Genomic DNA, 16,483 nt, shown 5'->3' on the forward strand with positions numbered 1-16,483 from the left:
CAAAAATGAATGAGGCTGCCATTAACCTCCTCCAGCAGTCCTCCTAGCATATAAAAATAACGTGCCAGGAGGCGGGTGGTGGGATGAGGAGGAAAATTGCTCTGATCTCCCTTCCCCCCACATGTCATTTCTATGCACCAGGAGGACTGCCGGAGGAGGTTAATGGCGGCCTGGTAAGTTTTTGTTTTAAGGCTTTTGGAGGGTGGATTGGGGTGTTTGGGTGCTCTCTTGGAAGTCATTGGGAGGGCATCTAGACACTCCCCTGGGAAAGCCTGGGTTTTGGTGATAGGTGTGGGGACTCAAATTTTAAAAACCCGCTATAGTGCGGTTTGCCACAAGTCTGGAAGTGCCCAGAGAGTCAGTACAGAGAGAAAAAATAGGCTTAAAGTAGGACTCTTTTTGAGTGAACGGGAGGGGGACCCACAACTGTACCAAGGTCAAGTCTAAATTTGCCATCATTTTGAGCTAACACTATTCTATCACTGTAAAAATGAAAGGAGGGGAGGGTAGATCCATTGCTGAGCTTGATGCTTTTGAGTTTAGTGCTGTGACCTGCCTTAAAGCAAGGAGGGAAACACAATAAGAATTTATTCCCACTGAGTGCATGCAGTTTCCTTTGGAAGGAAGGTAACAGGTAAAGGCATCTAAGGGACAGGCTACATCTCTCCCATTCCATGCTAAAATAACTTACAATGTGACAGTGGTATTGTTTCAAGTATACATGATGGGCTTCTAGTATGCATGGAGTTTTGTTATAGACAAGGGAACAGTGATCACATGTCTGACTAAAGTGATTCAGTTCAGCAACAAATTCCTCATATGGGATCTGTTGGCAGTTGGTCTTTGCATTACATGGGCCAGGGATACTGGCATAAAGAATATTTCCACTGGGAAGATTCTAAGCTGGTTGGGAAGTTTTCTCATCATTGCATGAGATGTGGCCAATATGTAGTGAATTGCTTCCTGTCCCAGCTGGCAAATAGAGTTGTCAAAAGTAATCATTATCAGAATATACTTTGTGTTCCAATAGGAAGGAATATTGGAAATCTGTACAAGCAAGCAGGTCACTCACCCCATTTCATCTAGTCTCTGAATCAGGGTATGCTATTAAGTCTGGTGATTTGTGCATTGCTATATGTTTCAAGTTAGTCATGAGAGGCTGAATGCTGCCATCCCTGAAAGGTTACTGCTTCATAGGAAGCTTCAGGAAATTATGTAGCTGGTCTTTTAGTAATTAGTGTTTTTGAGAATATAGTAAGAATTCATTCTTTAATTAACAGCAGCATATGTTTTTACTCTGTTTTTGAAAAAGAATTCATTGTTTGGCCTGTATGACGATAATAGGGGAGTATTTTTTAGTTGGTTCACCTCAATGAGGCAAATGAGAATTTGCTTGCCCCTCCCCTTACCTTGAAATTCCAAGGGTTTTTTGGTGTTGCTGATTGTGCTATTGGAGAGATTTTGTGCATTAGCAAGACTAGTATTTTCACATTTCTGTAAAATGCACAAAATGGTAATGTGATAATTATTGATTTGATTGTGGAGTTACAAATGTAGTACCATTGAATAGATTGATTTTGTCAGTGAAACCAATTTGACGTTTTGTGTTTTTACCACCACAAAACTCCCTCTTGATTTGAGTTCTGCACTTCATGTTGAAGGCAAGATCCCTTTGAGGGGGCTGGAAAATAGTTGGAGCACTATTTCATTATGCACAGACAGGCAGTTTTGCCTAGAATATCCCCAGTGGTGAGATTTCTTCCATTTCTTAGTCAAACTACATATTATGACAAGCTCTCTCTCTAAAAAGATAGTTTATTACTAGCCTCTTTTCTTTAGCAAAAGAAGTCAGAATTACAACCATGAAATGGTATGGAAGAGAGCTGATTGCAGCAAATAGGAGCACAGGAAGGACATTTCGTCAAATTCACATTGTTTTAATATCCCCAGTTCTCCAAATTTCTGCATAAAAGATTCTGTCTGCTCCATTAATTTTCTCTGCTCCATACAAATAAAATCACACCTGATCTTGTTGAATTTTGGAAGTTAAGCAGGGTCAGACCCATTGAGCAGCTGAATAGAAGACCACCAGGGAATACCAGCAATCTCCAAAATACCCGGAAAAGAATCCTAAGTAGCAGCTAAAAGAATCCAGGGCTAGGAGGACCAATGATCTGACTAAATATAAGGCAGCTTCCTAAGTCTAGTATGTTATGCTGGAGATGGATTGGTAATAATTTTTCTTTGAAGCAGAAATACTTGAAGGCTAGGTGACATAGCTATTTTTTAAATGTCTTTGTCAATTTTGATATTAGACTTCTTTGTAAATTTGTTTTGTATGAGTCATGTGAAGCCTTCACCACACAAGACTACTCTATACAAGATATGATTCATTCCATTTTTCAAAACATTTTTAAAGTCTAAAAATCATTCTAAAATGTTTGCTTCTGCTGTCATATATTGGATAAATTGGGTATGCGGAGATTAGAGTAGTGCTTTGTTTTTAAGTGGTGGGAATGGGCAGGGAGAGGTCAGTCTTAATTGGACAAAAGAAAGGCTCTTAACTCAGGTAGGCAATTAATCCAACACTGAGCACAAACAAAACCCCGCTACTAAGACTTCCCAAAGGAATTGTGGAGAGAGGCACAGCTCCACCCTAATCACTACTCTGACTCAGATTCAGATATCAGTACATACCACTAATTACATTCAACAGTTCTTCCAGATGCAGGAGGTACATCAAAGGATGCATCTGACCAGTTCATTGTGTTGAAAATGAGCATAGTGATACATAGACATGTACATCCAGATGTAGACTTTCATTCAGATCAGCTGAAGTGTGCTTCGACACACACACATCCCTTGCCATTTTGGCGGAAGGAATGGCTTTCTTCTTAGAAGCTGTTGATAGAAGAAAAGTACAAGACTGGAATGAGGGAGTGGAAAACACATTCCTTTCCCATTTTTTGTGGCCATATGTATTTAGGCTACACTTTAGATACATACACAGGATGTTGTTATCCGTCACTTTCCCAATATCATAAATATTTTTCAGTTGTGCACAAGCTAAACAATTGGAATCAGGGATAGGACTGGGAATGCATCTAGAGATTTTGTGAAAAAGTAACTTTAGGGTTATAGTCTGAAAAAACAAACAAACCCTTTTTTGTACTTCAATTGCAATAAACACCCCTCTACAGTTGTTCTGGAACTTGTAGCCTCCCCCCCCCCTCGCCCCAGTCCTCTTCTAAGCTCTGCTCACAGGATCATGCTGTAAGCTGCTTGTTTTTACACATCTGTGGTAAATAATGCCAAGATTATTAATGGTGGAGAGTAGCTAATGTTTCTGTACCAATATGCTCAATTCGATGTCCATATGGTAATATGCTCATTAAGACAAAGCTGATCTCCCTTGCATGGATCTGTTTTTCAAGTTCTGTAGCACATTATTGTAATTTGACAAACAGCAGCTTCCAGGAAGGCTCAGAAGAAGAAAATCCCTTATCAGGTGAAAAAAGAAACCTGCCTAGGTCTCAGTATATCAACTTTAAATCTCTGTGGGGGATCATTAGTGTTTATCCTTTCAGTTTCCTCCATCCTTGTCATCCATTTTCTTCGCCACCACCATTGTTATCTAACAGATATTCATTGGAACCAAACTGGAATAATATATGCTGTGAATACAAAACATTATCCAATGGTCCACTTTTTATGCTTTTATCAAAAAGGTGATAAGAAATAGCTATTTGTACATTTCCCCCCTAAGAATCTAGGCAGAACATACAGGCACAAAAACTATTGGCATAAGATGTCCTAGTTGGTGCCTGCACCAGCGTGTGCATGCATCATTAACCAACTCAGCTGAAGCTCTTTCACAACCCACCTTTTCTTGACATTTATCCCTTGTGACTTGTTTTGCCCATTAGAATTAAAATTTCAGACCTTCCATGAGTGGGGAAGATTTATTTTCTTCCTTACTCTATTCATCACTTTATTTATATCCTGCTTTTCTCCCAGAGTGAGTGGCACATCTATATAGTAGAAATTAATGCAGTTTGACACCATTTTTAACTGGCATGGCTCAATGCCATGAAATCCTTGGATTTGTTGTTTGGTGAGGAACCAGTACACTTTGGCAGAGAAGGCTAAAGACCTTGTAAAACTGCAACCCGCATGATATTGCTGGAAAAGAAAAGGCTTAACCTGTTGCCAAAAGGAGGGAAAAAAAGAACCCATCCTAAATTTTCTAGGGTTAGGGTTCCAGAGAAGAGGCCCTTTTCCATCTTCCCACCAGCAATACCTGTGAAAGTAGCGGGATAGAGAAAAGTGCCTCCCCTAGAAATCTTAGCACTCAGATAGATTCATATGGAAAGATACAGTCCTTTAAACAGCTTGGGCCATAATTGTAAAGATCTTTATAGGTCAAAACCAGTACTTTGAATTGTGCCCAGAAACAGATTAGCAGCCAGTGGGGCTGTTTCAACAAGGGAGCTGTGCTCCCTGTAATCAGCACTCATTAGCAATCTGTCTGCAGTTCTTTGGGCCAGTTGAAGTTTCTGAATACTTTTCAAAGACAGTCCCACAAAGAGTGCATTATAGTAATCTAATCAAAATATAAGTAAAACATTCTTAGTCTAGCCAAGTCAGATATCCCAAGGAATTGGTGTGGCTGATGCACTAGCTTGAACTGTACGTGCACACTATTGGCCACCACAGAAATCAGGGTCAGGGTTGAATGTAGGACTACACCCAAAGTACAGATCTGCATCTTTAAGAGGAATATAATCACATTAATTTCAGGCTGAATCCATAGTTCCAGATCTGCATTACAACTCACCAGGAGTATCTCTGTCATGTATGGATTAAGCTTCATCTTGTTTGCCCTCATCCGGTCCATTACAGCTGCTAGGCACCAGTTTATCGTAGAAACAACTTCCCTGAAATTTGGTGGAAAAAAGTACTGGAATGGGGTGTCATTAACATACTGGTGATACAAGTGATTTATTGTATATTTTAAATAGCATAAGAGACGGAACAGATCCCAGAAGGACCGCATAAGGATGACAGAAAAGATATCAAATAGGAGTCCCAGAGCACTACTTGAAAGGGTTTGCCCTTCCAAGAAGGAATGGAGTCACTTATAAAACATTGAGTTCAAATTCATTCACAATGAAGCAGCCCAGAACAATACCATGGTTGATGGGTGTCAAATGCCACTGAAAGGTCCAGTAGAGCTGACACACTCTTCTTAGTTCCAAATGTACGTCATCCACCAAGGTGACTAAAGCTTCTAAAAGTAGATTATTTACCTCAGATGCTATGATTGCCCTAAAATTAAATGTGAAATATTTTTAAATAACAAAAAAAAATTCAAACTATATAAACTACCTAGGGCTCACTTGAGTTGGGTACCTCTCTTGATTCAGTGAATTGTATGGAAGGGAACTTGGGTGAAATACATCATGTCCACGCAGAATGTTGGATTCTCTTCTATCAGCCACACATACACTTATACTATGATGTTCCAACGCTGTCAATATATATGCAGTTCATAAGCCAGATTTAGAAATTCCATTCCTATGCGTTGTTGGGATATCTATGGTAGAGGGAGAGATGTGAGCGTCCCCTGACTTTGATGCAATGGGCCTGATTAGGGGAAATTTATCAATTGATCCAACTCCTTGTTGAAATAAGAAATGAGTACTGCAGTGAAGGGCATTCAGTTGAGGCTAAAGAGATAGTTTTCAAAGCACTGCTGAGGGAAGGAGGAGGAACCCAACAAATGCTGCATTGAGTTCTTGACAGTATCATTAGAAAGTAATCAGTGTGGTAATAGAGGTCATAGAATGGCTTCAGGAATCAATTTTTGAAAAAAAATCTTGTTTGTGTGTTTCAGATCGAAATGCTAGAGCACAAATACGGAGGCCACCTGGTCTCTCGGAGGGCAGCCTGCACTATCCAGACTGCCTTCCGTCAGTACCAGCTCAGCAAAAACTTTGAGAAGATACGGAATTCACTTCTGGAGAGCCGCATGCCCCGGCGGATTTCACTGAGAAAAGTACGAGTTCAGAACTCTGAAAGTTTCTCTGCTGAGAAAGCCCTGGTGGAAGGATACAATTTTGTTGGCATCCCCTTGGTGAGATCTCCCTCCCTACCAGCCACTATCAGTGGGGCACTGACCGAACTGGAGGACTCTTTCACTGAGCAAGTCCAATCTTTGGCCAAATCTATAGATGACGCCCTTAGCACATGGAGCCTGAAGACTATGTGTTCCCTTCAGGATGGCGGCTCCTATCAGATAAGGGAGGCATTCAGTTCAATGCAGCCAAACCAAGACCTAGAAGCTGAACTGAAGGACCAACAGAAAGAGGAAGGTTTGCTGCCTGATACACTGCCAAAGAGCAGCAGCACTCTCATGATGGCCTTCAGGGATGTCACTGTCCAAATTGATAACAAGAACATCTCAGTTTCCTCATCTACCTCGGTGTCTATGGCCAACTGCCTTGCCAACAACACCCAGGCTGGGATTACTCAAGCTGCCAAAATAGAAGAAATCCCAGAGGAAGGGGGGAAAGAAGGCCAAGAACCTCAGGTTGTTCAAGAAGGTCAAACAGATCCCGAAATTCTCCAGAATAGTCATACAGAAACAGAAGAGAACATCAACACCAATGGCTTGGGAGGAGGAGACACAGAGCCAGAACAAATGATGGTGCAGAAGCTTGACTTTGGTTCTAACATTGAGGCAGGACAGAACAAGGCCTCCGAGGCTGAAAATGTGGACAATTCAGAGCAGCTGAGCAGCAGCAGCACCTCCACCTCAGCCAAGTCAGCCTCAGAGTTATCCTCAAAGGAAGCCCTGCAGGCCATGATTTTGAGCCTTCCACGGTACCACTGTGAGAACCCAGCCAGTTGCAAATCCCCAACTCTTTCCACAGACACCATGAGGAAGAGGCTATATCGCATTGGACTAAATCTCTTTAACATGTAAGTGGTTAGCAATGATCTATCTTTTAATTCTTTCTGGCTTTCCTTTATTCAGTAGACTAGTGAAAATAATTGGGTTAGACTAATTCCAAAGATACTGTTTTTATATTTAGGGTCCAAAGCCCATATTAGTCATACTGTTGCATTAGAGACCTGCCACAGATATAGACAGAATCTACATCCAGATCATTAGCACAGAGAGCAGAAATTCTTAAACTGTGGGTCCCAACCTGCAATTGCTCAATGTTGGGGTCACAAAAGGCTTCCTTCCCCACCCCCAAGCAGCCTCTGCTACTGCTATCAAAGGAGAATAAGAAAATGCCCAGCACAAGCTGCAAGGGAAGGGAAAGGCAGCTGGCTACATGGAGGGATGAGGGAGAAAGAAACCACCTGGCAGTGGAGGAGGGGAAGTGGGAGGAGACAAGGAGGACAACAAGGGAGGAATGAGGAAAGGCAAAGGAGGTATGTAAGGGTGGAGGAGAAGGGACTTTGCCAGCCCTACAGGTATTTACTGCCCTTCCTTCTTGCCAACTGCACCCTGTGCTTAAAGGAAATTGGTTTTTTTTTGTTATTTTAAGGATTGCAGTTTAATCTTCTTGCAGAGGTTGTCTTGCAATAGGATGGGCACTCTGCATCCATGAATTCAACCATCCACAGCTTGTATATCTATATGTATCTGAAATCTTGACTTTGCCATTTTATATAAGGAACATCATTTTACTACACCCTTATATAGCATGGAATTTGGGCATCCTTGGGGTTTTGTTATCCACTGAGCATATATTGAGGCCCACTGTATTTTACATAAGGGGGTTGATTTTTATCTACTTGGAAATTAGGCACACCCTAATTGTTATTGCTGTGGTATAATTTATCCTCCATATCCATGGTTTTAACCATCTGATATTAAAAAATGTTTTATTTGTATCCCTTTTAATATGCCTATATACAAATAAAATTTATTGGGCAAAAGGGGGCCACAAGTTGAAAAAGTTTAATAAGAGTGCTTGAGTCAGATCGCTTGCTTGTGTGAAATGAGGAATATATATACCAGTTACCATCTGTCCTGTTGTTGTGGTTTTCCTCAAAGAACCTTTGAAATAGAAATGATTTCACATGGGTGACGGGTAAGTCACACTCAGCCTCAGAGAAGGGCAATGGCAAGGTCCCTCTGAATAAATCTGGACAAAAGGAAATTCCATGGCAGGTTTATTTTAGGATCATCATAAGGTGGAAACAACCAGAAGACACAAATTAGCAACAGCAAACAACAGTCTTTAGATCAGTGGTTTCCAAACCTTGGTCCTCCAAATATTTTGGACTTCACATCCCTGAATTCCTGACTGTTGGCCAAGCTGACTGTCTTTTGGGAATGGAAGTTCATAACACCTAGGACCACTGCGCTAGCTCTTTCTGTTCTATTCTCAGATTCTTGGGATTGTCTAAAGTAACTCTTTGCAATTCTTCCTTCCACCTTTGATTTTTTTTTTAAGTTATGGTTGAGAAAACCATTTCATTGTGACAGGCCTGAGATGCTTATTTTATTTCTGCAGAACATAAAGAAACAATATAGTAAAGGATTCCTTTGCAACTGTGCCTGGGCTCATTGCAAGACATCTTCTTTTGCAATCATAACAGACAATCTGATTACTCATTCACTTTCTTTATTCATTTGCTGTGAAAATGTTCAGAAGAAATGCATGTTATTGTCATTTGAGTGGTGATATTGCAAAGTTGTGAAAATTACTTTTTGTGAAGAATGCATATACTGATATGTTGAAAACATCCATAACTGAGGAGTGGTAGGATAATCCTTTGTTATCTGTCTGACACCCAGTGTTTTGCCCACCTGGGTTCCACAGGGTTTGGTTCTGTCCTTCTTTCTGCTCAACATATAAATGAGCATCCCTTATACAGAATTCCAAAATCCAAAGTACTCCAAAATGGACTGCAAAGATGGCTGAGACAGTGATTCCTTTGCTTTGTGATGGTACAGTGTGCACAAACATTGTTTTATGCACACAATTTTAGGCTATATGCATGATATGTATTAAAAGCATAAGTGAATTTTGTGTTTAGACTTGGCTCCATCTCCAGGAAGAGACCGTTGAGCATTTGTTTCCTAAGAAAACCCTGTGAAATTTTTGGGTTGTTGTAAGTTGATAGGTAAATTGTAGACATATAAACACATATGAACATGTGTGCTTCATGTTTATTTCTTTTGGCTTTGTTCTTAAATTAATTTTATTTTATTAGTATTTTAACACACTAGCCAATGTAATTTTTATTTTTATTTTAGATTGTCAGGGTTTTAACAGTATCTTGCTGGAAGCTATTTAAATGAAATCAAATCCTTTATTAATTTAAAATACCCAGATTTCTACCTTTTATCAAAGCATCATCCTATCACTGCTCAGTTATGGGTGGCTTTAAGAGTTTCACAGTACTCATTCATCCTAAAGGTAATTTTCCATGCTTTGGGAGCATTAGCACTATTGCATTAAGTATTACTGCCAACATTTGGCTGAAAGCAAATTTTGTAACAATTTCACATTTCTTCTCACTTGAAATAATACAAGGCATGTTAAAGGAATAAAAGAAAAAAAATGACAAGTGATCCATCTTTAAGGCAGGAGCAATCACATATTTCACAAAGCTTAATTTGTATGTAGTTGTTTGCCTTCAAGACATTTCCATCTTTTGACAACTCTAAGACAAACTTTTTGTTGGGTCTTCTTGGCAAGATTTGTTCAGAGGGGGTTTGCCTTTGCCTTCCTCAGGCGTTGAGGAAGTATGATTTCTCCAAGACCATGTAATGTGTTTCCATGTCTGGATGGAGATTCTGATCTCCAGAGTTGTATTCAACGCTCAAACCTCTATGCCACCCTGCCTCTCAGGTGAAGATTAGGCTAATAAAATTGTTTGGAAACCAGTGATGTATAGAAGCTAAACAACTCTGTCCTTATAACACCCTGGATTGGAGCTTGTTTGGAAACTATGTGTAAACCTCTTGTCAGAAGTTCAAGGCAATGGAGCTGATGACCACCTCACTGTTAAAGGCTGGTCCACAGTCTGCCTTGGTTCCACAAAACGGACTTTAGGTTGTCCTATCAAGGAAGACCAGGTTTGGTATCCCACAAAGAAGTGCTGCTCATCCATAATAAGAATGTAACAGCCCAGGAAGATCAAACCAACATTATCCCTAATTCAGCATTCTCTTCACACACCAGACAACCAGATGCCTTCTGAAAGCCCACAAGCAGGACATAAATATAATCATCCTTTTGTGTTCAGATTGCCCAAAAACTGTTTATATTGCCCAAGATCATCCAGTGGGTTTTCATGGCTGAACTGAGTTATAGTCCAGTGCTCAAATCACTTTACCACTCTAATTCTCCCCTTACTTAGCTTAATAGAAGATTAGCCAGCAGTGTACGCCATTTATCTTCCCCTTGTTCCACCATCTTTTTCTTTTATCCTGCTTTTTAGACAGGGCCATGGTTTAGAATGATTATAATATCTATAAAAGATCTACAGTAAAATCAAGTCAAGTTACTAGGAATACTAAAACAAATGTAAGGTCTTCACCCAGAAGTTCCATCTTGTGTTGGAGATGACATCATACCTTGATGCAGTCTGCAGCAAGACTTCCAAGGGTTAGGGTTCAACCACCTCTGGAACCTGTCCTTTAGTCACGAGTGGAACTGCTACAAAACAATGCCCCCAAACTCAATGCCATGATTAGTCGCATTAAAAAGCCATGTTCGGAGAGTAGCAGAGTTGAACTCATCCTGTTCTTCTGCAGTGAAACGCTTAGTGGCTTAGGCTGAATCATTCTGTAATCAATATAGAACCCAGAATGGAATTGATAACCCTCTAATAATACCTTGCTACCAAATGGGGTGTTCACGGGAAATAATTCCTATAAATGTCTGGGTTCAGAAAGATTTTTTTCTAAATTGGTTGTGCCATTATCTTCTTAAGCAGACATTTGTCATATGCAAATCAGCACTAACTTGCTCTAAGGCTTATTCACATAAAGGCAAATAAGAGTTGGTGAGATACCTTTTTTCTACCTTCCACCATACTTTTAATTTTGGATCACAAACACAACTTGCATTTTGATCCTGCTTTCCCCAGTGGAATAAGCTACCTTTTACGCAAAGCCCTCTCTGATCATTAAAAAGAATTACTTTGGTTGCCAAATGGCTTTAATGCTATTCCTTTTCACAATTTGGCTGTGTACAGAAGACTTCAGTTACAGGAAGTGCTCCCAACAGAACAACAACCATTATTGCTCCCACTAATAAATGTCAGTATCCCTGGTTATATAAACTTTTCTTGACAGGATTTAATAACACCAATGGTTTACCTGCAGTATTATAACTGCTACCCTGTACAAAAACTGGGTCTGTGTGGCCCAAGAGGTCTGCTGTGTGGCCTTATCCTCCATGTCTTCAATCATGTAACTCCCTTATGAGCAATTATTGAGTAATATTCTGAACGGTGACAACCTACTGCGAATTGACTGAATGCATTTGTGACTCGACACTTCAAACGACAACACATTTTGTGGTGAGTGGGTGGAATTCCTGGAATGGAGAAAGCCTCATTATGCAGCGTTGCTCTAATAGCAGCATTTGTGTGGGTGGCCTTCTCTGTAGGCGGAGGGGAAGCCAGGAGAAGCTGGGGGAATTTCACAGCATCGAGCCAAACATGAGCTCCACAGAAAAAAAGAAAAGAAAAATGACTGCCAACAAAATCCAGAAACAATATGAGGCTGAAGGTGTTAATATAATTGTAAAGTGCTGAAAAAAATATTAAAGGCAGTATTAGTGCATGGTAACCTACACAGTAGCTTTTGCACTGGCTGTGATTCAGCAAATCAGTTTATTGGCAGAACAACAATGAACCAAAACTGGCAGTTGATCTCTAAGGACCTCATCACATGGAGGTCCTTAAGCTGGGGGACAGCAAGGGGATTCTATGGGGCAGCATGGCAAATCTGTGGGGGAGCAGGGTATACCGTCAGACAGCTCCCTACATTGGGGTTGTTGTATGTCTTACAATTGCCTGCTTACCATCCCACGCTGGAATCAATCTGGCCTCAGCTTGATCCTGTGTTGTCCCTGGCTTAGTGGGACAGCACGGGATAGTCACCCATATTTTCAGGCCTGTCACCTAGCATGATGCTGAGACACAGCGTGCACAGAGCCCCACTGGAAGTATCTCTGCATGTTGTGATGGGCTCCAGTGGGCTCTGTCCTGGCTGCATCGCAGCAGCATCCTAGGATGGGGCTTCAAGTCCATGTAATGAGGTCCATAGGCAGGATTAAGGAAAGCACTTTGGTTATTTTGTGAAGAGTTTCTATGAATTACTATTTGTACTCATGCATAAGTCTGAAAATGTTAGTGGATTAATCGACCCAAAATACCTGGGTCAACTTATCTGTGGGCTAGAATAAATACTATATCTTAATTCTTCTGACAAAGAGTAGTGGCGAAAGGTGAGAGTTTGGTTCATTTCAGGAAAACCTAAAAGAAGCACTGGCCTTCTTTATTCTCTCTTTCGTGGGGCCACTTTAAAAAAAAATCTGGGAGGGGAAATGGCAACAGCTAACAGGGGCAGTTTTCCCTCACCATGGAATTACCCTCAGCTTATCTATGGGTCATATCAAAATCCAGAAATTTGGTTTTAAAAAAAGCCTAGACTTATACCTGAGGTTGATTTATACACAACTATGTATAGTAAATCATTTGACCCCTTTCATATGTTACTCCTTGTTTCATGGTCAACATGGAGAGGATTTGGAAAATTACTTCTTATGTAAATAACTTCCATTACTTGTTTCAGTGTTAAAAGTGGCCTCTACATTATTGTTACTCATTTTTCCATTTTAGAAAGTAACATTATGTTCCCTGCTCATAACGTTTTGTTGATTTGTTGTTATTTTTTAAACAATAGGATAAGAAAAATAACACAATACTGCTCCTCATCACAACTAGGCATTCCTTTAATGAAAACAAAAAATCTTATTAATCCCCATCCCTCCGTTCCCTTTATAGCATCATTCCCACATGTTGCATTTACCACATTGTGAAATGTTATTTGGTTATGTACTTCTTGGCAACAATATTGTCTGTGACTTACTGTTTTCAAGATTTCGTCTTAAAGCAAGAGAATTCATGCTTTGTAATTTTTACTTTGGTCATGAAGCAGGAGAATGCATCCTTAGTCTCCCTTTGGAAGCTCCCATATATTGTGGCAATATTTTTCCCAATAGATTTCCTTATTTCTTCCTGACCTTGCCTTGGTATCTAAACTTCTGAAAGACCAAATTCCCTGTTTCCTTTTGTGGTGTAAGAAGTGTGCTTGAGCTTGATGGTGAAATATCCCGCTATGTTGTGATCTTTTTGACACCAAGTAAAAGTCCTTTTTTTAAAAACATTCCTAAGCTTTTTCTTCCTTGTCTACTTTCTTAAAAAACCCCATGTTTCTTCTTTTAAATGGTAATGTATCACTCATGGTGTCTCTTTGGTTTTATTTCATAACTAGTTTTATTGTTGCTGTTATTGGTTTTTGTGCTATTTTTATATGTCCTAGTTTTAGTATGATTTTATGAACTTCACAGAAAGCTTTGTGTGTTGGCCTATATAGAAAGGTAATAGAAAACCAGTATAGTAAAGTGGTGATATTATTGGTCTGGGACTTGAGGTATCCAGGCTTTCTTCCCTACTTAGTCGTGCAATTCATTGGGTGCCCCAGGCCAGGCTCTCTCAGCCTGACCTACTTCATAGTACTCTCATGAAGATACATTCAGGCGGTGGTGGGAGGGATCATGTATGCTGCCTTGAGCTTGTTGGAAGAAAGACAAGGCATAATGAATGAATAGGGCACTCAAGTAATTACAGGCATTCCTCAGTAGACAATAACTCTTGACAAAGAAGCTCCATTTTTAAAAAGTATTTTAAATCAATATGTGAAAATGGTGAAGAGAGACTGAAGAAACAGACTTTCAGGATTGAGTTACAACAGTCTGTCTGCAATAAACCTTGCAGACAGACTTGAGTTGGGGAAAAATGGGGTTCTGTTCTAGCTGTACTTACTGTAGCTCTAAGCTAGAACAGGTAAGATAACCAGCAGCTGCTTCCAGAATCCCTTACTAGACATGTGTGAATTTCAAAAAAGAGATAAACTATCCCTAGTGGGTTTAAAAAACACAGATCTCGAAATTGGGAATTGAAAGGAATATCATAAAAAGGTGGAGGCTGGCAAAACAAAAAAAAAATCATCCCTGGATGTATTTTAGAAGAAACTTCTAAATGGTCTCTAAAACGTTCAAAATGTTTTTCTTTACTTATGCAAGGCTTACAGTTGTTTCATTTCACATGTCAATATTTTTAATTGTGGATAAAGAAACTACTGAAACATGCTGAGCCTCTGTTCATTTTTATAACACTTGAAACCTTTCTTATTCTTTCTAAGTCATTTCTGCTTCTGGTGCTACATGTTCTGTTAACGAAATAATGCCTGGGAATATCTCTACTTCATTGACTGAGGCATACTGTATGCAATGTATCCTTACCTTTCTTCTCATTTCAGAAATCCAGATAAGGGGATTCAGTTCCTGATCTCTCGAGGGTTCATCCCAGATACTCCAATCGGAGTGGCACATTTTCTGTTGCAACGCAAGGGTCTTAGTCGACAGATGATTGGAGAGTTTTTAGGAAACAGCAAGAAACAGTTCAACCGGGACGTTCTAGAGTAAGTGTGTCATCCCAACCACATGCTTTTCCGCAACCATTGTCTACAACTGCCTATGCTTTCATTGGTTATGGCTGCTATGTTTCACTTACTTTCTCCTTCTCCCAGGTACTGTCTTCCAAACATTCATTCCGAGAAAGTTGATATAATGGCTTCTTTTTATATACAGGGAATACTGGGAATAATTCCACAGAAATGCATTGAAGGAGGGGAAAAAGTTGGTTTGCATAAGTGAACTAATGAAAGGATCTCAAAGAAAGGAAGGATATAGGCTTGCATGGGAACAGGATCCACAGGACAAGGATCAAGGGATCTGGATTATTCTTCTGTAAAAGTCTGAAAAACATGTACTTCCAAATCAATTTGAGCCTTCAGGGATAAAAATACACCTACATTCTCCACCCTTACCCTATTGCAGCATTGATAAATGGCACAGCTATGGCCAATAGTGCCAGACACCCTATAGAAAAGCTGCCAGACACCCTATAGAATAAAAGCTATGGGCGGTTGTAATTCTGAACTTCAGAGTGATCCTTGGTCGTACATTACTGGGGCAGTAAGACTGAGATGTAAAAACAGCTCAGCAACTGTCTCCAAATGTGAACTGCTAAGCATATCAGCAAATGAAACAATTGCTGGAGGTTTTTGATCTCACCACTTTCCATTAACTCCATCATGCACTTCTGCAGAAGTCTTCTCTAACCTAATCCTGTCCTACATTATTTTTGTCTCAGGAAACACAAAGAAATACCTTCAATCCCAAACAGGAAGAGGGAGAAAAGGGCAAAAAAAGGAAGAAGGGGGAGGAGGTCAGAAAGGAAAGCTAAGTCTAAAGGACTTCAGTGTGCAAATTACCATTTGGATATTTGGAAGAAAACCAAATTTGAAAGAGTTGTGTAGTACTTCATTTACCTTCCTACCTTCCATCCAAAAACACTTTGAGTAGGGAAATAATTACATTAATAGTAGACAGCATTAGTAAAAAATCTCCATTAAAAACGTGCAAGAAGGAAATTGGCAACCAGTGCTAACCTTGTTGGATTTCTTATCCTGCAGTGGACCTTGATATTTGCACAACTATGTTGAGTGTTGAAAACAGGCCTGTCAGGTTTGAAAATCAGCTATGAAAGCTCTTTGAAGTGTCTTGTTATCTTGCATCTGACTCCTACCTTTGATAAATATACAATGTTTCTCTGATCCCTACATAAGACATGAGTTGCCTTCTATATGTTTTGGATTGCAACTCCCATAATCTCTGGTATTAACCATGTTGGGCAGGACTGAAGGGAATGGTAGTCCAAAACATCTGGAGGTCACGATGTAGTGTGTCCCTAATCTAGGATCTCTGGAATATAGAATGAAATGGGTTTAATGCCATTGTTTCTCTACAGAGATATGGGCTCTATTGGAAGAATCACTAATAAAGGGATCTTACAATCTTCATCAGCTATAATTTTAGAATCTTTGGGAACAGGCTTAACAGTTGTATACAATGTTACAATTTAGTATATATTTACAGTAATGATTAAATTGTTCTTGTCATCAGGTCTTTCTGTTTCTAAATCAAAACTTTTGTATTGTGTATTATTATGTATTATGAAGATTTTATCAAACAAAAAGAATGCTTCTGATAATGCAAACTGAAATCTTGGTTGATTTTCTTATCCTTTTTGCTTTTCATACGAGACTCACAACAAGACCACTGTACATTGCTACCAGCTGGTTGGTTAAGGA

General features: G+C 39.8%; 1 protein-coding gene across 7 annotated transcripts in view; it reads left to right on the top strand.

Moving 5' to 3' along the window:
- Positions 1-16,483, top strand: part of iqsec3 (IQ motif and Sec7 domain ArfGEF 3) — a 194,890-nt gene that overhangs the window by 132,228 nt on the left and 46,179 nt on the right. For all 7 annotated transcript variants that reach the window (XM_008110439.3, XM_008110438.2, XM_008110436.3 and 4 more), the window contains exons 4-5: positions 5,897-6,984; positions 14,588-14,749. In XM_008110439.3, coding sequence (XP_008108646.2) covers positions 5,897-6,984; positions 14,588-14,749 — 1,250 coding nt within the window. The remainder of the gene's footprint in view (positions 1-5,896; positions 6,985-14,587; positions 14,750-16,483) is intronic.

Source organism: Anolis carolinensis, chromosome 5, assembly GCF_035594765.1.
Source record: "Anolis carolinensis isolate JA03-04 chromosome 5, rAnoCar3.1.pri, whole genome shotgun sequence".
Lineage (NCBI taxonomy): Eukaryota > Metazoa > Chordata > Lepidosauria > Squamata > Dactyloidae > Anolis > Anolis carolinensis.